Source organism: Alligator sinensis, unplaced genomic scaffold (assembly GCF_000455745.1).
Source record: "Alligator sinensis unplaced genomic scaffold, ASM45574v1 scaffold108_1, whole genome shotgun sequence".
In the NCBI taxonomy this organism is placed as follows: Eukaryota; Metazoa; Chordata; order Crocodylia; family Alligatoridae; genus Alligator; species Alligator sinensis.
This window is the reverse complement of record NW_005842110.1, coordinates 21,480-47,603: the sequence shown is the minus strand read 5'-3', so window position 1 is coordinate 47,603 and position 26,124 is coordinate 21,480. Positions and strand designations below refer to the sequence as shown.

General features: G+C 42.5%; 1 protein-coding gene across 3 annotated transcripts in view; it reads right to left on the bottom strand.

Moving 5' to 3' along the window:
* Nucleotides 1-26,124, bottom strand: part of KNL1 (kinetochore scaffold 1) — a 50,570-nt gene that overhangs the window by 11,654 nt on the left and 12,792 nt on the right. For 2 of the 3 annotated variants that reach the window (XM_006024586.3, XM_006024587.3), the window contains exons 9-14: nucleotides 19,967-25,639; nucleotides 14,475-14,619; nucleotides 10,978-11,045; nucleotides 10,735-10,833; nucleotides 4,009-4,124; nucleotides 2,079-2,169 (exon numbers count right to left, since the gene is read on the bottom strand). In XM_006024586.3, the coding sequence (XP_006024648.1) occupies nucleotides 2,079-2,169; nucleotides 4,009-4,124; nucleotides 10,735-10,833; nucleotides 10,978-11,045; nucleotides 14,475-14,619; nucleotides 19,967-25,639 (6,192 nt within the window). The remainder of the gene's footprint in view (nucleotides 1-2,078; nucleotides 2,170-4,008; nucleotides 4,125-10,734; nucleotides 10,834-10,977; nucleotides 11,046-14,474; nucleotides 14,620-19,966; nucleotides 25,640-26,124) is intronic. The other variant, XM_025205321.1, reaches the window with a different exon arrangement.

Genomic DNA, 26,124 nt, shown 5'->3' with positions numbered 1-26,124 from the left:
CAACTAATTTACTGCATTTCCTCAAATAAGGTTTATTCCTCCAATCAGCATGGGGGAAGAGCCCCTCATCTTATGTTCACATACAAGAAAAACCTCACAAAATGTTGCCTATTGTTAGCAAGTGCTCACTAGTGGAAACCAATTGTGAAGTTGCTTGAATGAAGCCCACACTGAGCATTCCTATAAAACACATGGTTCATAGTGGACAAACATTGCTGATAGGAACTTTTTTTTTTTTTATTGCATGTGGCCTGTGTTGTGGTCCTCAAAAAAAAGGGCAGTTGCTCCTGGAGGTACAGTGCAAGCCATCTGAATAAAATATAGTGCCCATTATGCTCAGTCCTCTTTAGCGCCAACTCTTTTTCAACTCATGGTGAACCAGTACACTAAATGCATTTCAACTTCTTTACTGTCCCAGCTGAGCAGTGCCTTTCTTTCCCATTTCCAGTTATTCTTGTTTGTTCACCAGCCGTAAATGTCTAGCAAACATCACCCAATGTCTGCGTAAATGAGAGGCTGTCGCTCCCCCCCACCTTTGTTCCTCACATGCAACTGATGTGGCCCCACCCTGCTTGAGAAGAGCCAGACCCTGCATTTCATCCGCATGTACAGTTTTGGAGGATCCCAGGACTTGTGACGAGAACACTCGGTTTTAGTTATAAAAGTGGGGTTAACTAGCATATGGATCCCTTGTTGAGAGTATCTGGAGTACACACATACTGAACAGTTCTGAGCTGTGGGGTCACCACGGCTTGAAATGCTGTTGACTCAGTTGGGTCCCAGCCCAATGAACTACATCATAAATTATTAATTTTTTGGCTTTGGATTATTATCATGCATAGTTTGCACTAAGTAGGTACAAAAATACTGCTCAAAAAGCATGTTTATTGAATACCTGTGCTGAAAAACTTGCAGTAATTTGCCAAAAAAAAAGGTAAAATGCATCAATTCTGGATGAACTAAGTCTATAGTTACCCATAGTAATCTGCCTATATACACAAATTAATACAGGTACATTTATTTCAAGTCAGTGTTTTCTGGTTCCTGGTTTCAAATTTTTCCCTTACTTCCACAGGCTCAGACAGAGCAGAGTCTGAGCTGGGTCCGACAGTAAGGGGAGCAGGGGGAGGGACTGGCAGGGAGAAGCTGAAGGGGAAAGAAGTTGGGAGGGCAGAAGGCAAGGGGACCTCCTGACCTTCCCCAGCCACAATTTTCCTTGATGTAGCAGGGGTAGGGGGCAAGTTCAAGACAAACCTCCAATAATTAGATTCTATACTTGAAAAATTATAACAAATGTATACATTTTCGATATATAGAATCTAATTACTGGACAGTCGTCTTAAATTCAGGATCACCTTACATTTGAGTAAATACAATAATAACTTCATCACCTTCAAGGTTTGATATTTTGCCACTATTTCCTTTTCCAGATTAGGGAGCATAGGGGTTAAGTGGCTTGACACTGCCCCATGTCCCCCTACACCTTGCCGCCCATGCTACCTCTACCCCCCTGCCCCTCTTCCCCACCACCATTGTTCACCCTTGGCTCCAGTGCCACAGGCTCCATCCCTGCCCCAACCTGGGACACAGAGCACATGCTTGCTCTGGCCACAGCCCAGCCAGGTAGCAGCAGTGGCAGCAGTAATTCTGGCTGGGCCCTGGAGCTGGAGTGTTGTCACCACTTGTACAAGGTTGGAGCAAGCACATGGTCTGAGCCCCAGGCTGGAGCAGGAACAGGGTCTGTGGCACTGGTGCAAGGGTAAGTAGCAGAGCCTGCAGGCTGTGGGGCAAAACATGGGGGAAAGGAGGCAGAAGGCCAAAGGCAGGCAACAGATGCCTGTCTCCCCTGCTGCCTCTTACTTGATTTTAAGACAAGGGGCTTAATCTCCTATACTAAATGAGGAAAAACACCTTATCTTGGACTTGAGCAAATATGGTATATTCCAGGTTTGTTTCCCATCTCTTAGCCAGTTTTGGCCCAAAACCACTTTGCCTGTCACTCCACGGCTCTTTAAGGATGTGCAGTGACCACTCCAGTTTTCCTAAGTATACGTTTAGGATGCAAGAGCTGGCATTACCTCTTCATCAGAGCAGGTCCTCATAACTTCCCAAAGGTTCCTATTCACATCCACCAGAAGTTTATCTTGGTCAGATGCACGTAATTTCAGCCTAAAACACAAAGGGGAAAAAAGAAAAACAACCTGAGAAGGGACTTTTGCAATTACAGTGTATACAAACAAGCATAGTAGAAGCTGTTTTATGCAAGCTACACTCCTACTTTAAGCATATACAGAGATATAAACACTCTCTCATTAGAAGTCTGAGTGAGCAACCCTTCAAACCCTGAATCTGATAAGGTTCAACCATAAAATGTGATGTAAAAATGCATTATTTTTACAACTTTTTATTTATTTATTTTTTTTTTTTGAGGAAGGGCTGAATGTTCTGGGCAGAGAGTTGAGGAAAGAAGATGGCATTGTGTTATGGCTGGGAAATTTTTAGGAGGACTTTTATATTTTAGCCATCTAATTACTCTATGATTGAAGAAGCAGGTACTGGAAATATCTTGTAAATATAAAAACTTAAGTCCTTAGGATGCATTGCCACATGTAGGTTAACTAGACACATTCTGAATAATTAGAAAAGATAGTGACCATTTATGTCCTGCTCCACTTGTTATATTTGATAACCTTTGTTAAAAAGGCTCCAAAAAGGTTACGTTCGTTAATAATTGTTTTTTTTAATTCATCTGTAGAGGTGCACCAATACATTGGTCTGATATTGGTATTGGCACTGATATAAAGAAAATTGAGTGCGTTGGAAATTGGCCTGATGTGGCCGATAAATGCCTGTGTGCGCAGAACTGCAGCACAGCACGTAGACAGCAAGGAGTACAGCTTGGCAGCTTGGAGAGCTATGTGCAGCTGGTAAGTCTAGTGTGGTGGAAGGGGAGGGGAGAGGAAAAGGGCATTGGGGGGCAGATCAAGGCCCCTGCAGTGAGGGAGGAGTAGGGCTGGGGCAAGCGCTGCCCAGCTGGGGTGCAGGACAGAGAGTCAGCTCGTCCGGGTGGGGGGGGCCACATGGGGAAGGGAGGTTGCTCCCAGTGCTACATGCACCCTGGGAGGACACGGGGGTGCATGTGCCCCCAGATCTGCGCAAGACGCAGGCAGGGTGGGCTGCAGCTATGGGTTGGGGCTGAGACTGTGCCAGGCTCTTTCTGGTGTGTGGAGGTTGGTGGGGAGGGAGGAGGTTGGGCCAGGCTGCATTTGGGGCAGATGGTGGCAGCACTGGGAGGGGGGCTACAGTAAATTTGGGGGGGCTGAACCCCCCCGCCCCCCCCGTAGCCCCTTCCCAGCACCGCTGCCCACTCCAAGCGCAGCACGGTGCAGCTCCAGCCCTAGCCCACCCCGCCCATGCCCCATACAGATCTGGGGGGGCACACCTCTTCCCCCCCATGCCCTCCCAGGGTGCACACAACAGTGGTAGCCCGCCCGCCGTGGCTCCGTCCCATGTCCCGCTCGGGCAGCACTTGCCCTAGCCCTACTCCCTCCCTCACCGTAGGGGCCTTGATCTGCCCTCCCATGCCCCTTCCCTTCCCTTCCCTTCCCCTCCCACCATAACAGACTTACCAGCTAGAAGCAGCTCTCCATGCTGCATTGGAAATTGGATTGGTATTGGCCAATATGCCTCCCTAAAAATCGGCTATTGGTATCAGCCCCCAAAATCTCTATCGGTGCACCCCTACTTATCTGATACATAACTGAAAATGAAGCAAGTTGTTTCGGTTTATTCATCTCTAACCACAAGTTTCCTACTAAGACCTTCCCATACATTTAAATGACTGCTTGCTTAAACAGACCAGCTATTACCTTGAATAACTTTCCTATGTGTTTTTGGAAAATAGTGAAATTATTCTTTTCAGGCCATTCTGCATGCAGCTAAAACCAAGGTAAAGGGTTAAAAGCAAAAATACTAATATAAATGTTCAAATGAAAAAAACAAACTTACTCATTGACCATTTGAGAAAGAAGCTGGCAATCTTCTTCATAAATCTGTAGCTTGGGGCGATAAATGTACTGGTTGAAAAATTGGTCCTCTGGAGCAGAAGTTGTGTTTATGGCAAACTAGAAAGGACATGAAGAAGGAAGCTGAAGAATCCAATAAGGCGCGCACGCTTCAGAAATACTAACCTTAAGTCAAATTCATGGGTAAAAGTTTTGCAGATTTGTTATTGCAGGAAAAGATATCTGTGGGGGGTGGGCAGAAGCAGCATCCACTAACTAGAAGTAAAAAAATCCAAGCTCTAATTCCATTTTATATTTCACAGACTTTTCTATACAATAACAGATAAGTCATTTCACTTTTGTTGCCCGAGTTTCCTCACCTTTCCAACAGGGGATACGGGCTCACCTTTAAGAAAGCATGGTGTACTCTAGAGATAGCATGCTATATGAAGTTCAAAGTATTATCTTTCTTTAATAAGTCGGCCCTTTAATTGGAGACAAGAAAAGCACCTGGACAGGATAAAGGTTTATGGAACCTCTAAACCACAACAGGTCAGAACGTTTTTGACACCTCTGGGTTTGTTATCTTCTCAATTATGCAGATACTTGCACATTTAATAGCGCCCTTAAAAGAATCTTGCCTCACCCTAATTGAGAATAACTGCGCTAGAGAAACATAAAGGGTAACACTATCAAACAAACCTATGCAACTTAGAATTCAAAGTCAATGAAACTTTGACATTTTTAAAAATGGGACTTCAAAGTTTTGGAAGTTTTTATTGGTAAAGAATTTAGGCTGTTCCAAGTTGAAGAATGGATGGGAATGACAGAGGAAGCTTTCAGTTTTAATGACAGTGATGATTCTATAGTGAAATTACTACATTAGCTGTTAGGCCCACAACTCACTATTTAGAGAATACAACTTCAAGTATTAAGAATTAAACTATAACAAAGTCTTGTCCAACCTTTACTGTAAGCGAAGTGCAGTAAAGGCTTCAAGAGACATAACATTTGCAACCACTTTAAGAGATTTCATAAACACAAGCTGTGTCCCTTTAATGGGCAAACAAAAAGCTTGAACAAGACCCAGAGAACAGCTACCACCCTTCCTTTTCTAATCAGTGCAGAAATCTAGAAGAGCTTTAAAAACAACTAAACACTGGTATTAACAGATATTTTACTAAAAATCATGAGTCTCTGTGGACCCTGAGGATGTCTATCAAACTGATCTTCTGTCTTCACTTATTTCCCATTAGCTGTGGAATCAATTCTTAATTTCAAGATGTGCTCCTGGGCCCAGGATATCCAATAAGATCACCTAAAGCTCCAGGATACAGACAAGGATTGAAAGCTTTACTTCTATGACATCATGCAACTCTGTACAGAAATAATGTTCATCTTTGCAGGAGACAGAACTTTCCTGGGGCTGGTTTGAGACTGTGAAATGAATTCCTCAGGTAACTAATGATAGTTTACATGTCACCAGTTTCTGCTCCAAGTGCAAGGTGTGTCTTCTGACCTTATATTCTTTAACATGAATAGGTCATATCATGCATACTTGGTAGAGTGAGGGAACAAACAACCCAGGATATGTTAGTCACATTGGTTAATACACTATTATAAGTGTTCTGATGTTCAATGCACTATAAGAAAAAAACCTCTAAATACATAGATATTGCTGTTGTGGGTACTATTTTCATTTTATAGGAATTCTGTTCACTGCCCTTGGCACAAGAGCATTTCCTACTAGCACAGGCAATAAGAACCCAGGAACTAGAGGTGCACTGATATATTGATTGCATGTTGGACCGGCACCGATAAAAGGAAAATTAAAATAATCAGCTATTGGCTTTTTTTGGCCAGTGTAGCTGATCATGTCACAGATAAATATAATATGCCTTCTTGCCAGGGCCCCTGGACGCCATGCGCATGCAAGCAGCTTCAGCATGCATGTGGCTAGGAATGCAGTCGGGCAGCATGGAGAGCAGCACAGTGAAGGTAAGTATAAGTATGTAGAAGGAAAGGGGTGTGGGGAGGTGGGGGCAGATTGAGACCCCCACAGTGAGGGAGGGAGTGGAGCAGAGGCAGGGGGCGCTGCACAACCAGTGCAGTGAATGAGATTTGGGGCAAGGTCGGGGAGTGGGATGGAGCTATGTGCACCCCAGGGGAAGGCATGGGGGAGGGGCATTTGCGCACAAGGCAGAGGCGGGCTGCCCAATGTGGGCTTGGGGTCTCTGCTCTGCTGTCTTTGCCTTGGGAATTGCAAGCTGGCTGCGCATCCCCTGCCCGTTGGTGGCAGTGGCGAGTTGTGCAGGCAGGGGACGTAGCACGGCCAGCAAGCAGCTTCTGAGGCAAAGGCAGAAGAGCAAAGAGTCCTGAGCCCACAGCGGGCAGCCCGTGTCCACCCCTGTCCTGCTCCTAAGTGTCCCTGTGCTTAAAAATGGTGGTGGCGGCACTTGAACTAAAGCTCATTTGACGAGCTTTAGTTCAAGCACCCCCACCACCATTTTTAAGCACAGGGACGCTGATCCTCTGGACAAGCTACCTGCGACTCCATCCTGCTCCCCACCATGGCCACAGGGTCCCATTCAGCACCCTGGCTGGGCAGCACTCCCAGCCCCACTCCCTCCCTTACCGTGGGGGCCTCGATCTGCCCCGTCCCTCATGCCCCTTTCCCTCCGCAGACTTACCTGCAGGGTGCTGCCCTCCATACTGCCTGGCTGTGCTCCTGTAAATCTATTATCGGATCGATATTGGCCAATATGCCTGGTGAATAACTGGCTCTCTGTATCGGCTAAGAAAAGACTGATCAGTGCACCCCTACTAGGAACAGAAATTGGACTAGTAGACTGATACCAATGTATTTTATTTCATGTGTCAAGGCATTGCCATTTTACAAATCAAATGCTTCTCTATAGGATAGCTCTGTATTCATAAAGACACTTTGCAGCAGCAGCTTAATGCTTATATGCAAGTAAGAGTCTCACATGAATATGCAGGAAGAAAATTAGGAAGGCCAAGGCATGTTTTGAGATGCAAAGGACAAGGGACATAAAAAGACAACAAAAAGGATTCTACAAGTATGTCAGAAGAAAGAGGAAGATGAAAAAAAGTGTAAGTCCCTTACTGAATGCATAAGGCTATCTAGTTACAGATGATGCAGAGAAAGCTTAAGCATTTAATGCCTTTTTCACTTTAAGTCTTTCACAAAAAGACAGCTACTAAGGGATGAACAGTTGGCAGCAAAGACAGGAAGGAGACAAACATCTTAGGGTAGTGGCAGAACAGGTTAGGGATTAGAGAAGCTAGATTTTTCAAGCCAGCAGGGCCAGGTGGGATATACCGTAGGTACTGAAGGTACTGAGTGAGGTAATTTCAGAGCCATTGTCTATCCTCTTTGAGAGCTCAAGGTCAGGTAAGATCCCAAGTGATTTGAAAAAACAACAATTTTGCAACAGCAAGAAGTTGGCCACTGTGGTTCCCCTACTTTACTTGTGGTAGATTAGGGCGTTATGTCTTGTGTCAGAGGTAGCTGTGTAGTTTTGCTAATAGGTTAGTCAATGTATTTGTATAGGATGGTTTGGACAGGGATGATCCTGCCTCATGGAGGGGGCTGGACTAGATCTCTGGAGGTCCCTTCTATGCCTGCTTTTCTATGATTCTATGAAGAGGCCAAACAGAGTGCTCATCTTCAAAAAAAAGAAGGAAGGAGAATCCGGGGAACTACAAACCAGTCAGTCTTTGATACCTGGAAACATCATGGCGCAGGTCCCCTAATGTGAAGCTACAGTGAAGTTTCCAGAATAGAACACAGTGATCAGGAACTGCCAGCAGAGATTCACCAAGAGCAAATCATGCCTGAGCAACCCAACTTCCACCTATGATAAGGTGACAGGCTCTGTGGATGCGGGGTTGGGGACAAGGATAATGGATGCAAAGTACTGTGACTTTAGCAAGTTTCATCCACATTGTTTCCCACAGAAGTCTTATCAATGAACTAAGGAAATACAGATTAGATGAAAGTACTGTAATGTAGATATACAATTGGCTGGACCACCATACTTAACAAGCAGTCATCAGTGGGTCAATTTCTAGTTGGAAGTTGCTATCAAGTGTGGTTTCCCAGGGATCTGTCCTGGAATTCTTTAACATCTTCATTAATTATCTGGACAACTGGATTGAGTGCACAGTTAAATTTGTGAATGACACCAATTGTAGGGTGGAGTTGTTGACATTCCGGTAGGGCGGGGCTAAGATCCAGAATAACCTGGATACACTGGAGAAATGGACCGAAAAAAAAATCAATTCAGAAGAAATCCAACAAGGACAAGTGCAAAGTCCTATACTTGAGATAGAATAACTGTATGCTCAAATACAGATTGGGGAATGTTTCACTGTAATGGAACCAGACTTGTTCCATTACAGTGGAACATAAGCTGAACATGAACCAACATTTCAAAAAAGCAAACAGCTTACTGAGTTGTATTAACAGAGGTGTCTTTTGCAAAAAAAAGGGAAGTAATTCTTCTACTCTACTTAGCACTGATGAGGAATTCACCTGGAATACCATGTCCAATTTTGGGACCTACACTTCAAGAATGATGTGAACAGATTGGAAAGAGTCCAGTGTAGAGGGACAAAAACAATTAGAGGCCTATTAAACACAATTTATGAGGAAAGGCTGAAAGAATTAGTACTATTTAGTTTGGAAAGAGAAGATAAAGAGGGATTTGATAACAGTCTTCAAATACCTACAGGACAATTAAAGAAAGAATGGAGAGAGTCTTTTCTCTGTAGCCACAGAGCTCGTGGCAGCGGCCTCAAACAGTAGCAGAAGAAACTCAGGTTGAAGATTCAAAAGACCTTTCTGACTGAGGCTGGTCAAGAACTGGAAAAGTCTCCCTAGAGAAGCTGTGGAATCTCCGTTCCTAAAAATGTTTAAGGTGAGGTTAGACAGACATTTGATTGGGATGATTTAGTCTGTGATGATCCTGTTTTGGGCAGGAGACTGGATTAGATTATCTCAGCCCTACTTTCCTATGATCCTATGCAGAGATGACCTGAACAGAGTGCGGGACCCGAGGCAAATCAGCCTGTGTGGAGTCCCACCCCTGGACGCAAGGAAACCAGCGATGGATTCGGCAGCAGGGAGGGGAGGAAGAGGGTGCACCGAGCAGCCGGATGTGAAGCCAGCAGCAGTGCAGTCAACGCGGCCACTCCGTCTGACTCTGCAGGGCCCCACAAAGCACAGGGCCCCGGGGCAGTCGTCCCAATTCACGCCCCCCAAGGAATGGCCCTGATCCTATGTGTTTGGACAACTAGGTTGCACCTCTATAGGAAAATACGGTTAAAAGAATGCTATTTGATGCTTTTAAAAGAGAAATCCAAAAAGACAATCTAGAGACCAGTTCCTCAACTTCAATATTTCAGTTGCAAATTCAGTTGGCTATGCAGAAAACTGAAAATAAATCCTCTGTTGCCTGAAGGTTGTGCTGGCATGGAAACGTCTCAATTCAGGTACCAAAACTGGGATACTAATCAAGATCAGGATTGTCAAACGAACCATAAGAAAGTTATACTAGAACTATTCTGTTTAAAAGAAAGAACAGTTGCAAAGCAGAACAAAGCCAGTCAAAAATTCTGTATTTTGAATTCTCTTGAAGATTTCCATTTTTTAAATATTTATGATGCTCACCCTGAGGCCTAAGGGAGCAGGCTTAAGAGAGGCTTATGGTTATTTATTCAACACAAAAATGCTTACCTTTATTTTTCCTGTACCTGTACACAGCCAAACAGACACTTTCCACAGTGCAACAGCGGTCTACGTCTCATTTAAGAAAAAAAATGTCTTTTTGCCTCAGTTTTATTTTCAGCTTCAAGTGGAAACACTAGAATGAACATGCCTTGAATTTAAGTGCAGTAATGCTGTGCAGACTAGGATTTTATTTTCTCTAGCAGCTGAAAAATAGGACTTTCCTTAGCTTTACTGGCAGGGAATAAAACTAACATGGAAATGAAAGTTGTTTTAAAAATATCTAAGAGAGTACATACATGAAATATTCCAGACCTCTAATGGAAAAAATGGATGCATTATGGTCTCCATAGTCTCTATTATAAAAGTTTCATCCAGCAGTACAAATATATTCTTCAGGCTTCTGTGAGGAAGAAAGCGCCAGACTAGCTACAGCCTCATAAAACTTTTCCATCTCTGTTGCTATTATGCTGCTATATTGTAATGTAGAGACTTCAAAATTACTGCTTCATTAATAGCCTGAATCTTCTAAATCTCAATCTTACATTACATTCTCAGAGTGGGAATAGGCTAGGCAGAGTGCAAGCAGTTAATGACAAGATGATGGCAGGAGTATTATGAAAATTTATATTTCATGAACTATTTTGTCTCAGAAGATATTTATATACTACATTTTTAATAAAGTGTGTAATACAAAAAAAATGAAACTGTGTATAGCAATTCCTAGGGAGTTTGTCTCAGAATAAAAAAACAACACAACAAAACCACATCCAGATTTAATTAGACCTGTATTGACATGGGGGGGGGGGGGGGGAAGGCAGAAAAAGAAGGGAATGGTTGGTTTGTGGTTTTGATGAGATAAAGTAGTCCTTGCAGCTCTACTTGTTTAACTTTCAGTCCACTTCAATGAAAATCAAGACAAAAGAATATATTTTAAATGGCAATGGGGAACATGTGTTTGAGAATTTAGCTACTCACATTTGCTGGAAGATGGCTCTGCCGGGGCTTCTGAATCACAATATGGACCTGAAGAAGTGTAAAAAACTCCCGTACTGTGATAACCCCATCCTGAAATTTCTGCAATGTGAATACAGGGTGCATAACAATAATTAAATTATGATCATTAACACCAGTGCATGCAAAAAGATCATTTAAAGGGGACAGAGCCAATACATTTCTTCTTAGGAAAAAGAAATTAAAGCCTCTCAGCTGCTTACTTACCTCCAATAAATTCTGTTCACAAATACTATCCGTGAGAAGCTGAGACTCCATCTGACTGTTTGGCTGCACTAGAGAGAAAGATGGAGATTGCTTTATTTAAAAAAAATGTAAGAGAGGGCATATAATGGGTCATTTAGCCTAGCACCTCAGTATGGGAGAATGGATGCTAAAGGGCCTATCCATACTGATTTCTCCCCTGCATCCTCTCTTCCCTTATAGCTTCCAGCATTTAGAGACCTAGAGAGTCCTAATTTAGAGGCCACACCTCTAATTGCCATATTTAATACTGGCTGATAGATTGGCCTAACCTCCATTAAGTTGTCCAATCCTTTTATGAACCTGGTTAAATTATAGGTCCTTACATCATGTTGGGTCAATAAGATCTACAAATTAATTAAATGCTGCATGGGAACGTATTTTCTTTAGTTTGTTTTAAGGCTGCTTCTTAATACTTTCATTGCACGTCCCCCAATTCAGGTTGTGACAGATGGTAAATAGTAAATCTTCTATGTATTTTCTCCATGCCAAATCATGATTTTATAGACCTCTAGAGTCATTCCTCAGTCTTCTTTTCTTTAAGCTAAAAAGTCTTAACTTTGTAGTCTCTCCACATATAGACGCCTCTCCACGGCCCTGGTCATCCTAGTTGCCCTTCTTTGTATCTTTTCTACCTCTTTTAAAAGTGGTGGTGATGGAAAGGCGGGAGGGGGAGGGGGGGCAAGAGAGAGAGGGAGGAAGAGGTCTAAGAATTGCAAACAGTACTCAGGGCATGAGAGACATTACTTTAGGTCCAGACTAATTCACTAGCTACTTTAATGCAAAGTTTGATCTTCATTAGAACAATAATCTAAGATTTCATACTTAACTCTGAGCCAAAGAATATTTTGGGAAAGTTAGAGGGTAACTGAATAGTTCCTTAATAATCAATTCAATTATGTTTGTAAAGTTGATGTCTGTCTAGCATATACTGCTATTTAGACTATAGCTTACCGGGGTGAGAAACGACAAAGGATCAGAATTGAGTTGTTCTGAATCTTAATTACAACTTTCTAACAAGATGTCAATACTGAAGAGCCAATTTTCACTATACAGTATTTTATTACTCTCAGTTGTGCCATCTCAATTTAGCTATGGCAGCCAAGCCTATTAAAAATAAAGAGGAACAGATTAATAATAAATTTAGGCTGTACAGATGACATTAAGAAGAGAACTTGGATTTCCTAAATCACAAGATGGTGTTCTGCAGAATTGTGGAAAGAAATGGCTCTATTCGATGAAGAACAACCACCTCATCTAGGGACACTGACTTGCCAATTTAAGAAAAGGACTTTATATTGGGTCTCTAGGGGGCCGGTAGCAAAAGTCCACAGGTAAGTTTAAAAAAAAAAAAATAGTAACCTAAGCATAGGACTGGAATATGAAGAAAATGGAAAACTGCAATTGCAGAGATAAGAGTAAGAATCATAGAAATTAAGGGCTGAAAGGGACCTCAAAAGATCATTGAATCCAACCCCGTTGCTCTCTAGGCAGGAATGCTGCCGAGATCAAATGATCCCAACAAGGTGTCTGTCTAGTCTCCTCTTGAAGACTTCCAAGGTTGGGGATTGTGCCACCTCCTTGGGAAGTCTATTCCAGATTCTAGTCACCCCTACTGTAAAGTTTTTCCTTACATCCAACCTGAAACCATCCTCTAACAGTTTACAGCCATTGCTCCTTGTCCTCCCCTGGGGCACCCTAGTGAACAGTTTCTCTCCCAGCTCCTGATATTCATCCCTTATGTACTTATAGATGGCCACCAAGTCGCCCTCTCAGTCTTCTCTTCCCCAGGCTGAACAGTCTCAAATCCCTTAGTCTTTCCTCATAAAGTTTGTCCTCCAGGCCCTTAATCATTCTTGAGGCCCTTCTCTGAACCCTTTCAAGATTCTCCAGATTCTCCGGAGCAGCTATTTCTTACCAGCAAGTTCCCCATTCCAAGTGTTCAGATCACACTCCTTTTAACAGCAGTGACCACTTAGGAGAAACACAGCATCTGGACAGCAACATGTTCCTACTAGCAAGCATTGGCATATAGCCAATATATTGATACAGAAGTGTATAGTTTGCTCAAAATGGGCAGATTGAGAAACAAGGAGGAGCTGTTTCATGTATGAACAATATAGACATTTGCTTGGAAGTTCATAAGAGGCAACAGTGGGTTTGCAGAATGACCCTTGATGAAGGATAAAGGGGAAGGATAAACACAGTCAATGCCACTAGGTGATCTATAGTACATACTTATCAGGAGGTATAGGATGAGGCTTTTTTGAGCACCTAAAAGGACACGACTTAGTTGCATCTTGTTAGAAATGCTAATTTTCCAGATATCTGTTAGAAAAGCAATACAGCAAGCAAGACAGACTTTCAGGTTCATAGAACATGCTGGAAAAAAAAATTCTCTTTCAAAAGGTAGAAGTTACTTGGGAAGCAGCTACTTTGGATTTGATTCTGACTATCAGGGCAAAACTGGTTGAGAATCTAAAGAAAAAGCAATTTTGATTAGAGTGGTTAAGGAATGATAGACTGAAAAAAGGAGGAGTAAATAGACAAAGAGTAACTGGCTTAAAAAAAAAAGTTCAACAAACTTAAGGAAATTGGTTTGCAGGGTTCATTGCATAGACAAATCTCAAGGATGAATGAGTGCAGGAGTTCTTACAGTTACTTACAGAGCTATATTAAAAACACAGTAACAAACTGCCCAACACAGAGGAAAGACAGGAAGCAAGAGAAAGGGAGAGAGGAATTAAGGGAGAAATTATGACTGCATCAGGAACTCTTAATGACCTAAAAATCAAAAGGTATTATACAAAAACTGGAAACAAGGGCACATGATCAAGGACAAAAAGAAAAAGAACAGCACCAGTCTGTGGGGACAAAAGCAGAAAAACTAAGGCATAAATGAATCACAAGTAGCAAAGCATACATAAGGCAACAAAAATGTTTCTATAAATATATTGGAATTAAGAGAAAAATAATGGAAAAATCAACATCTGCTACATCTAAGCAAGAGAAAAGGAGAACAAAAATTGAATGATGCACATAAGGCAGTGTCTTTTTGCTTTAGTCTCTACAAAAAGCATTAACTGTGATTAAATACCTAACAAAAACCATCCTAACAAAGAGATAGGAATACAGAATACAGAAAAAACAAATTAAGAAAATTTGGATAAAATAGAAAAAGCAAGCTAGAATGGCAAAACAAAATTAATCCTAGAGTACTTAAGTAACTATCCAAAGTAATATTTGAACCATTAAACAAACCTTTCTTTGAGAACTCATGGAGGACAGGGGAGGAACCCAGGGGACCAGAGAAAAGCTAGTAATACTTATCTGGAAAAAGGAAGACCCTAGGAATTATGGACTTGCAACAGTCGCTAGAGGAAATAAGTGTTGCTAGATAATGCTGCTGGTTGATTAGAACCAGAATAAATTTTATGTGATTATTGTCAAAAAGGCCTTACTACTACTAAAGTCTGCATCAGCCTTAATCGAATCCAAAGAACTGCTGTTGCTGGAGTGGGTCCTGTCTGGGCTTTTAGTTGACAGATTTGGAGGCTTTTCACATTCAGGAGTTTCTGCTTGAGTATGAGATGTGTTACAGGTAGGCTGAAATTAAACAATATTAAAAAGCAGATATTAAAAGAGCTGCAGTCAATTGTTTATAAATAATACTTAATTTATTGGACTTCTATACAACTGCCATATTATGGCTTTCAATTGCAAATCATTTTTAGTTTCTGCACATTTATATGTACTAAACGAACACGGCACTACAGTGTACAGTGAATGGGGCTCACTTAACGAGCAGCTACACTGTATTTTCTTTTCTCCTCGTTGTTCAGCATATTATAAATGAGGAAAACACAATTAAAAGTCACCAGTGAAAAGTCTGGTTTACAAGACTTTTCAAGGATCACATCAAAATTATTTGGCATTGGCAGGTACAGAGCCAGGTCACCAGACCAGAACTTAACTGCCTTAAGACATGAGCCCTTCCTTTATTTTCTTGCAACCTTCTACCTCTTACCTATGCATTCTAATTTATTTAGCAACTGAAGCAGGGGGCCACCAAATTCAACAACCTCTTTCACCAAACAATTCACTAATTCCCAAAGAAGGGCCATCTTATACACCAAATAAGGTAGACTAACACTAGCATATGATTATGCATTTAAAGAGCACAGCATATGCTACTTAAGTGCATAGCTTCAGGGTGGGGAAAAAAGAAAAAAACCAAACTATTCAATTACATGAGTGTTCACTTATCCAAACCATCGTATGCAATGCACAGTAGCTTTCTGTATCAACAGAAGCTTTCACCGCTCCAGTATTAGCTGTTGTCAAACTGACCAGCTCCCCTCATTTCAATTAGTTCCAGGGCCCGTATTGGAAGTCTTTAAAACAACAGGACCTAGTCAAGTTCACAGTTGTTAAGTGTCTTGAAATGAAGCAAGATAGCAGCTGCAAAACCAACAAGCTCCAATCATTTTGAAGGTTTTTAATAGCAGGCCCAAAAGTGACTAGCTCCTTTCAGTTTCAAGGCTTTTACCATAGCCCTTCACTCCTGGTACTAAAGTTTATAGGAAGGTTGAAACGTGTTAATTAGGGCTGCGTGAAATGGCTATTTCTCGTTTTGATTTCAGATTCGGCTGTTTCAGTGGACAGCGATTTGTTTCGGTGTTGTGGATCACTGCTCTCCTTGGATTTGACCTAATCTGTTGTGTAGTTTCGATGCTGTTTTGGAGATCCGGATTGGCCGGGGAGAGGCAGGCACAGCTGGGCAGCTGCAGGGTCTCCCATGGTTCTTCTGGCTGTGTCTGCCTCTCCCCAGGCTGGGGGAACCATAGGAGAAGCTCCTATGGCTGCCCTGCCTGGCCAGCCCCAGCCTAGTCCCGGCACTTCAGGAAAAAAAAAAGCCCTGCACTCACCGGCTGCAGGGGCAGCAACTGGGGCCTCTGGGCACTTGTGGCAGAGACCCCCATGCAGTGCAGGACAGTGGGGGGAAGTGGGGATCATGGCAGCTGCCCCATGGTACACGTGTAACGTGGCTCAGCAGGGCGCTGCACACTGTCTGGGAGCTGGGGCAGTTCCAGCAGTCAGCTGGAGCCCAGCAGTGCTCAGCCCGAGGTCCCTGCTCCCAGGCAGTGCAAGGTGCCCTACTGAGGTGCTCTGGACCCACACCATGGGGCTAGGCAGGGAGGGCGATCCCCACTGCCCTGTGCTATGGGGGAGGCTCTGCCATGAGTGCCCAGAGGCCGTAATTGCTACTTCTGCAGCTGGTGAGTGCAGGGCTTTTTTTTTTAAAAGTGCTGGGATGCCAGGGCCAGGCAGGGATGGGTGATTGGGGAGTGGGGGCTGCACGGGGGCAGGGGGAAAGCTCTCCCAGGAGGCCCCACAGCCCCTGCTACAGCTGGTGAGTGCAGGTATTTTATTTATTTTTTTATTTTTTAAACATGGGCTGTGCTGAGAAGACTCAGGTGCTGCCAATGGCCAGATGGCAGCAGCAGCATGCTGACATTCTGCATGCAGATTTGGGGTCCTGCACCCCGTGAGAGGGCTGCAGGGCTGTGCCAGACTCCTCCCAGGGGACTCGGGCACCCGGATCTGCGCATGGGATGACAGCAGGCTGCCATCCCTCCCCCAGAGCACTGGGATTGGAGGGGAGCTCAGGGACAGCTCAGAGTCACCGGCCAGCAACAGATACCAATATCAAAGCAGTCCTTCTGCCCTCTTCCCCCTCCCTCCTCTTAGTTTGTTTCCCTGCAAGCCTGGCTCCGAAACATCCGAAACATTTTGGATGGTTTTGTTTTGTTTTGTAGATGTTTTAGAGCCTTCCGTTTCATTTTGGATTTGGTGCTTCAGGTGCTGAAATGGACCCAAACACCTCTGAAACAAAACGGCTGCCGAAATTTCATGTAGCCCTAGTGTTTATATGCATAGCAGTTTCTGCACTTAACTGGATCTGCAAAAAAGTAATGTTTGTGACAAGGGATAACAAATTGAGACTGGCATTGGATTATGCAGTTAAACAAATTATGCATTTACTCACCATGCATACAACTGGAGTACGCTGTGTATCAAAATGCACATGCCAAAGCAGGCCAAATTGAAGTTGTATAGATTACCTTAGTTTTGTATTTTTGAGAGCATAATTTTACAAACAATATTCTTTAAATGGATGGCTGAGTATACATATGAATGCTCAGGTTTAAAAAAAAACAACAACTATTAAAACTACACATTTTACCTTTTTGCATTGTACTTAACATTCACCTGAGTTTCCAGTTGGACTTCTTGTTTAGCTAGCCCCGATCCATTCCTACCCAATTCCAAGTCTAAATGTCTTTGGCCCAATCAATCAGGCTCAGTCTTCCCCGTCTCCATTTAAGCTCCCCACCTCCTTGCTCGGCCAGTTCCAGTCCACCCCACCCTAATTTACAATCCAAGTTTTCTTCCCCTTTGCCAAACCTCTCTAGTCCAAATCTCCAGGCTCCTTGTCCCATGCCCCAAATATTCTTTACATTCTCCACTTTTGAATAATGCTGCTTTTCTGTCAGTAATTTTCTGTACTGTGGGGGAAAAGAGACAGGTGCTTTACTTCTTGTTCAGGTGCCTATTCCCAGCACAGTGCAGAACTGCAACTATAGGCAAGTCTTGCTCAACCCCAGGGATCTTAAAGAAGTTGTTGTTTAAACTCTACCAAGTTCCTACTAAGCATGTAGATACAGATTTTCTTTATAGGTTCTTAACAATTTGGACAAATAATCACAGACACGGTAAAGTGCGCACCACACAAAAGTCACTCTCTGCCAGACTACAAGCCACTGCAACCAAAGGATTGGAGTACTAGTTTCTCAAAGAACAGGTTACCAAGGTCTCTTATTATGGGTTAAAATGTACTTTTTAATTAGCCTCATTTTCAGAAGTGACTGAAGTTTTTCGGCCAAATTTTTTTTCTAAACATCAGCCCAAGGAATACAATTATGGAAAATTTCAACCAGGGTGGTTAAATTTTGGCAGTTGTGAGAAAAATCAGAACATGGTAAGTGGCTGCACCCCCATGCCCAGCCTTCTCCATGCCCCAGCCAGGGCAGGCAGACCATGCCACAGGAACAATAGTCAAGGACTTTGTTAAGTCCCCAACACAGGTAAGAATTTCCCCCCCTCCCAACTTCACCTCCCAGTTCAGAGGCACATACTCCTCTTCCATTCTCTCCCTTCTCTACCTGCTGCTCCAGCTGGGCTGTGCCGGGGCTGGGCTCGGCCTGGGACAACAGGAGGAGGCAGGCGAGTCCTCTTGCGGTATGCCTGCTCCCAGGTTGGCATGGAACATGTGGGTGGGGGGAGGAGAGGGGCAAATGGGATGGACCAGGCAGGAAGGGGGAACCCACTCTCTGCAACCACTGCCCCAGGCTGAACCCAGCCCTCACACAACCTGGCTGGAGTGGGACAGGAGCTTCCTTCAGCCTTGGAAAACTGGAGACCCAGCACCGGTAGCAGTCAGGGGAGGGAATAATGGGAGAGGAGGAGATTTACTTCTGAGCACAGAGGGGAAGGGAGGGGGGATGGAATTCTTACTTTCTTTGGGGACTCAAAGTCCCTTTTTGCCATACAGTTGACTGATCCTTCTCTGAATCCACCCCTGCCTATCAGATGAAATTCAATAAATTCATCTATAAATCCAATTGAAATTCATTTGTATGTCCACATAAGGTTTTGCAACTATAACATTTCCCATGCTGATGGGATTTACTATAGATAATTCTAGAATAATTCTATTACACTCTCACTAGGAAGAACAGTGAAGCAGTCTTTGAAATGCATCATGAATCTAGTAACTAACAAGACCCTTCTTCACTTTACTAATATCCAAGCGTTATTAAATCTGGGTCTGTACAGGATACCAAACAAAGCAGCATGATTCTGCCAAATAGTTCAATGGACCATAAACATTTATCAAAGGAAGAATGATCTTTAAACTATTGAGTCAGTGAGTTAAAAAATGAGTAAACATCAGTTCCCCTTATACAGGTTTCCTTTGATTTATACCATACATGCATTCCTGGAGAATGGCGCATAAATCAGATTCGCATAAAGCAAACCCACTTTACAATGTAACAAATAGGGATAGGTTCCCATGGCGGTGAGGGAGGGAGGGAGGCAGGCTGGGACTAGGGAAGGGGCAGGGGGAGAGCTGCGGCTCACAGGGCTGCACAAGGCAGCAAAGCAGAGGGAGCAGAGCGGCTGCCGCTCCAGCCCTGGCTGCAGCAGCCTCGGAAGCAGCCGGCGCCAGCTGCCTACAGTCGCTGGGCAGTACCATGCTCCACCTGTCCCCACTCACCTCTGCTCTTGGGCTGCGCCATGCTCTGGTGCAGGCAGCTGGTATCGGCTGCTCCCAGGGCCGCTGCAGCCAGGGCTAGGGTGAGTGCTGTGCCCTGTGCCACCCAGGGCTCCGGTTGTCTGCACTCGCCACATCCCCGGGAGCAGCCAACACCAGCTGCCTGCACCATGGCACGGCATAGCCCAAGAGTGAGTGGGGCAATGGCCCTTTCCTCTAAACCCACAGACTTACCTGCTTGGGCAGGGGGGCACCCATGCCAATTGCATAAGAGTGAATTTACCTTGCATATAACGAATTAGGGGTCTAAATATGCTCATCGCATAAGAGCAAATTCACATATAAAGAACTTGCATAAATTGAGGGAAACCTGTATAGGGTCCAGTTTCCTCACACACACGAGTTTCACAAAACAATTTCTTACTGTTCCTTTGTTAGGACAAGACAAGAGTTGCCTAGGGAAAGGCAAAGTTATGGACTGGCACATGCAAGAAACTCTTACAGTAAAACCTTCCACTAAACAACTTTTTAATTCACACTCCTAAAATTCGGGCAGGGTGAATTTAAAGCCCTATCACAGTTAACTATGTTCTAAATATAAGTAATTAGGCCCACCTGTTGTTGGTTTGGAGCATTGCCATCCCATCCACCATCCCTCTTGAGCTTCTTCCCATTCTGGAGTTCTTTTTCCTCTTGCTCTATAGCTCTTTTCTGGTTGCTGCACATTTCTTGTTCTTCATGGGAATTCCTTTTATTAGGGAAGATCTCTTTGTTATCCATTACACTAAGAGCCCCATCCGGGGGGTCACAATTTAAAGAATCATTTGAGTCCATTTCTTCTGAAAACACAGGAAGCAATTCCTCAGCTATAAACTGAGAAGGGCTCAAGTTATGCTTAAGATATGTATTTTCTGGGGTTTCTCTAGTGACCAAATTTACTTCTGGAACTGCAGTTTTTTCTTTTCCTTCTGCTTTGGTGTTTAGGTCCTGTGCATTAGAAGTGTTGCAATTTCTGTTGTTGGGCAATTTAGGTGGGAAGATACCAAGACGTATCTTCCTCCCTTGACAAGCACCCTTATGTACTGTGTCTAAAACAGTATCCACAGAAGCACCTGCACTTTCAAAATACATGTCTGCTGGCTCCTGAATTCTGACTGCATTATTGGACTTGTTTTCAGTATTTGTTCCTACTCTGAAAGAATCTCCTGGCTGTGTTGCCAATTTAGGCAACTGTTCAAAGTTAGAGACAGGATCAATTTCAGAAATGGTAGCAAACTCAGAATTTCTTCTAATATGTTTTAGTCTGGAACAAACATTTACAATACCAGATAATGCAGGTACACAGTTGGGATCTATCTGATCTATAGGAACAACAGTGACCAAGGAGAGTTGTTCAGTCTGTTCTGAAGTTGTTTGGAAATCTTTTGGAAGTGTTTTCCTTTCAAAAGGCATTTTTTCATTTTCCTCCATGTCTTTGTAAGAAATTGTAAGAGCATCTGCTCCATTAGTGACTAAATCTGTGAGTCTACATTCTTGCCTGGATGAAGTAAGCTTCCCAGAATCATTTTTCAAGTCTATTTTTCCTGTATTTGGCACACTATGTGCATTCTTCTTTAAACATTCAGAAATGTCCTTATGTAAGTGAGACTGTTGGATAGGACTTTGAACGTGCAATACAGCATCTCCATTTTCTTCACTGCACACCACAGGACTGTTCTTTGCAACTTTATTTTCACTTTTTACCTCAGAAGTTTCCAATTGATTTTCTAGAAGCTTGAAGCTCTTTGTGTCTTTGGGTTTTACTAGTTTAACTAGATCCTCACTGTAAACAGTAGAATTAGCTTTGGGAAAGTCAGTAAAATTTTGTGGCTTCCGAATGATATCTAATGCATCCTCAGAATGAACGAACTCATCTGTTGCACCATTGTGGATTTTGATAATATTGGTTTCTGATGAAACAGGAAAATTTGTTCCATATTTGTCCTTCAATTCTAACTGGGAATCACTCCTGAAGTCTTCTGTGTGCTTGGAATATATTTTCTCTCTACAAGTAGAGGAAGGTTTTCTATATAAACTCTGCTGCTGGCTGCTTTCATCTGATACTTCTTGATTCTCATATCCTCTAAGGGTATTATTAACAGCAGTAGTGTGAGATGCAGTAATCTCCATATTATCCTGATTACCTGTAAACGCAATAGTTTTATCAACTGGAGCTACAGTTTGGTTGGGTTGTCCACCCCGCAGGGCAATTTCATTATAATCCACTGCTACTTTAGGGATTTTAATGATCTCCATATTCTCACCCATAGGAAAAATTGCTGTTTTGTTATTTGAAAGGGCTTCCTGTCCAACCTGCGCATCCAATTTTAGCTGGTCCTTAAACATTACTCTTTGCACAATTCTAGGAACAGTGCGAGATTCAGTTATTTGCATATCATCCCGATTAAATGCAAATTCAATATTCTTGTCCATGTGAAGTAAAGGTGGTTCCTGACGTTTTGAGCTCATTTGACGGTCTATTGCTGCTGTACAGCTCTCCGTGATCTCCATGTCATGCTCAACACCACATGAAAATAAAGTAGTCTCATCTCCAGTTGACCTGATCTGGCTTTTCCTTCCAGCTCCTTTACCTACTTTTGGCACAACTTGAGATGCAGCCTTTTCTATAGGTTTGTCAATTACCACAGTGTTAAGTGCAGTTATCTCCATGTCATCATTGCACGTAGAAACATGAGTTTTGTCCACATGATGTAAAGTTGGCTCACAAGGCATCTTCTGACCTTTTGAGCTTATCTGACGGTCTATTGCTGCTGTACAGCTCTCCATGATCTCCATTTCATGCTCAACACCACATGAAAATAAAGTAGTCTCGTCTCCAGTTGACCCGATCTGGCTTTTCCTTCCAGCTCCTTTACCTACTTTTGGCACAACTTGAGATGCAGCCTTTTCTATAGGTTTGTCAATTACCACAGTGTTAAGTGCAGTGATCTCCATGTCATCACTGCACGTAGAAACATGAGTTTTGTCCACATGAAGTAAAGTTGGCTCACAAGGTGTCTTCTGACCTTTTGAGCTTATTTGACGGTCTATTGCTGCTGTACAGCTCTCCGTGATCTCCATGTCATTCTCAACACCAAATGAAAAGAGAGTAGTCTTTTCTCCAGTTGACCCGATCTGGCTTTTCCTTCCAGATTTTGGCACAACTTGAGATGAAGCCATTTCTACAGGTTTGTCAATTACCACAGTATTGAGTGTAGTGATCTCCAGGTCATCACTGCATGTAAATACACGAGTTTTGTCTGCAGGAAAACACAGTAGTGCCCTGCTTGAACTTTTCTTTTGTGCATACATTTTATTGTCTGCAGCTCCTGTGTGTTTTCTGGTAATTTCCATATTGTTATCTTCTGAAAATAGGACAGTCTTCTCATTCAAGAGAGACATGGGCTTTAAGTCAGTTAAATTTAGCATGTTCTTGCCAGATATCATGGGGCATGAGGTGTGTCCTTGTTGCCTCAGGCTATTTGTAGTAATAACATCCTTTTCTTTAGGAAATAAAATGTTATCTTCAACTTGAATGCCATATTTAGCCACTACCTTTTCTTCTTTTAAAACTTTGTCTGCGCTTTTAGCCTGAACATTTAATGAATAACTTCCAGTCAGATCCATATTTTCTTTAGAGGAGAACACAACTGACTTTTCTGGACAAGGAGACAACTGTGGATTTTTTGAATATGGCCTAGATGTTCTAGCTAACGATGACTCTTCTGCACACCTCAAATACATATCATTATTTGCAGCAATACGACTTTTACTGACATCTTCTTTTGAAGAAATCCCTTTACTAGTTGACAAAAGTTTGGCAGAATTTGCAATGTCTGGCATTACCTCACTTAATGGCTCCACAGTATGGCTTTGACCTTGCAATTCAGATTCTTTGTCGCTGAGGTATAGTCCTGCTGTTTTTCCACACTGCACATATCCTTTAATTCCACAGGGAACAGTCTCATTACTGGAAATGAAAGAAACACTTGGAGCAACAGAGTCTGGAATCTGATCACTGCCAGTCGTCAGATACTCCTGTTTTGAGCTCATTTTGAAATTCCCACAGTCTATGGCTGCAGTTTGACTTCTTGTAATATCTATGTTGAAATCACCAGAAAATAGGAGGGTATTATTTTGCAGTTGCTGTGGTTTAGATACTGCATTATTTTGGGAATGTGTATTTTCACATTTTTGTCGCCCAGAAGTAGCAAAAGCAAGAGCAACAGTATGATTTCTAGTTATATCCATATCCTGATCATCTGAAAAAATACCTCTTTCATCATTAGCAAAGGCAAGTGAATGGTCAAAAAGACTTTTGTTTAATGGCTGAGATATTTCAGAGGTTTGCTTTTGGAAATGTGTTTGTGCACGTCTGTTGGTGGCAGTGGTTTGTCTTTGGGGGACTTCTTTATCTGGTTCCTGGAGTGAAAAAATATTTTTTGGAATGGAATGCAGACCCCCCACACAAGCATTTTTTTCTCCAGCTCTCTCAAAGTCTACTTGTTCCTTGAGATCTCCAACATGTGTGTCTAGGGTATGGATTATTTCAACATTTGTATTATTACCTTTTACCAAAAGTAAATTTTCCTTATTAGAATCAAGAGGACTTACAGCTTCACTTATGTTTTTTTTCCAACTCTCACATGTAATAATTTTAGGTTGCATTTGTTCTAGTCCTGCAGTTACTCTAGTGGTTTGATTGCCAGTGACTACAGCATGGCTTTTTATTATTTCCATTTCCTCCTGCTCATTTAAATTGCAAGCAGTTGGTATGTCATCAAAACTTTGAGGTTTGTTTGTCATAGAAGTAGATATATCAGAAGGAAATTCATTTCCAGTGCTCTTTTCAATACCATTGGCAATGTAACTTTTAGTCAGGTCCATCTCTTCTTCTGAAACAATATAAGAATTTGCCAGGTTATCTTGAAATCCACACTTAGAAGGCCAAAAGCTAGAATTTGCATGTGAATTTACCCCAACATTCAAAGCCACAGTCCTGTGATTCTGAATCACCCTTTTACTTCTGTTCTCTAGGACAGAAGATATTATAGGTTCTCTGATTTTACATTGCCCCAAAACTTGATTATGTAAAGTTATATGCCTTTTTGTAATGTCCATGTCATCATCATGTCCTGAAATGGTATTTTCCATTAGCAAAGGGATGGCATTTCCCATTTTTTGAGAGGCTTCATAACAATCACAGGTTTCCCTGGAAGTTTCCTTACAGATTACATCTGTGCGATTCCCAGTAACGTCCACATCCTTGCAGGTGGAAAAGACAGTTTTATTATCAAGGAAGACAGACCCAGAAGAAATAGATCCAGGCATCATAACCATTGCTCTGGCATCTTGTTTAGAGATCTGCGTTACTTCATGCTTGTCTACACAAATAGTATGGCTTCTGGTAAAATCTACCTCATCTTTAACATTGACAGTTTTCGTCCCAACACACGTTTGGGGGCCCTTTTGAACACCAAATTGATTATTAGGTGGTCCCTCTAATCTGGAATTGCCAGATACAAAATTAGATGAGAAGTCCATGCTGCTGTTCTGATTTTGATTTTCAGTGTTGGATGAACCATTTTTGGAGAAGGACAATTTTACAGTGTGACTAGCAGTCATGTCCATACCATCATTTCTAAAAGACACAGTAATATCCTCATGCCCCAATTGCTTTGATGAGGCTTCGCAAGTTGCAGGGAAGAAAGTCTTCATGTCAGATGAATGACACTTTGTAACATCCATTCCATCATCTTGTCCTCTGAAGATTTTAGTCACATCACAGGTGTTCTCTTGTGCATGGTTATATGCATCCTCCATGGGAGAAAATATACTGCCTTCCAAAACTTGTGGAGAGACAAAAAACAGGTTCTTTTTGTCAGGCACTGCAAAAGTGGGATTGGCAACTTCTTTACTTGACTTCACGCTCATCAAAAATTCATTGAAATTTATTTTCTTCACTGTGGTATCATCTGGCTTCTGTTGAAGAGATGAACATGAATCATTTGTAGGGTCAGAGAAAAAATGAAATTTTTTGGCCATTTCTTCACTTCTAGATGCTAACTCAGCCATAAATGACGTGAAATCTATTTTTCTGGGTTGGTCAGTTTCTTGATTCCTTTTGAGGTTACTGCGCATGATTACTGCAGTGCAACTGGCTGTCATATCCATTTCATTTTCATCTGAAAAGATAAGTGTTCTGTCATGCCTATTCATTTCTTCACTGGTATGGTCTGCATTACACTGCTAAAGAAAGACAAGAAATGACAGTTACTGACATATGTAAACAGTGCCATAGTGCTTATTTTATTTTAATACTGCAGTCAATTAATGTAGTCTTAAGGCCAGCATTGCGTTTTTTAAGGCAGACTACCATTTATATATTTGTCCTTTTGAACCAGCAACAAGCAAAAACAAAGCACTAGCTATATATGAAAGTTTACGTGCCTTCAAAAGGAAGAGGCAAAGCTCCATAATTAAAGTGCATACATTAGAAAGAAACAGAAATCGCACAGCAATTTTACTTCAGAATTTACTGCATTTACCCAAATATAAGATGACCCACCCTAATAAGTATGGGGAAAAGAGCCCTTTGGTCTTATATGCACTTATAAAGGAGAGCAGGAAGCAGAAGGCTATTGTGGTTCTGATTCTAGCCCTGAGCCTGGGTTTGGGCCAGAGTCAGGCCCACAGCAGCCTCCTGTCACTCCCTACTTTCCCTCTGCAGCTTT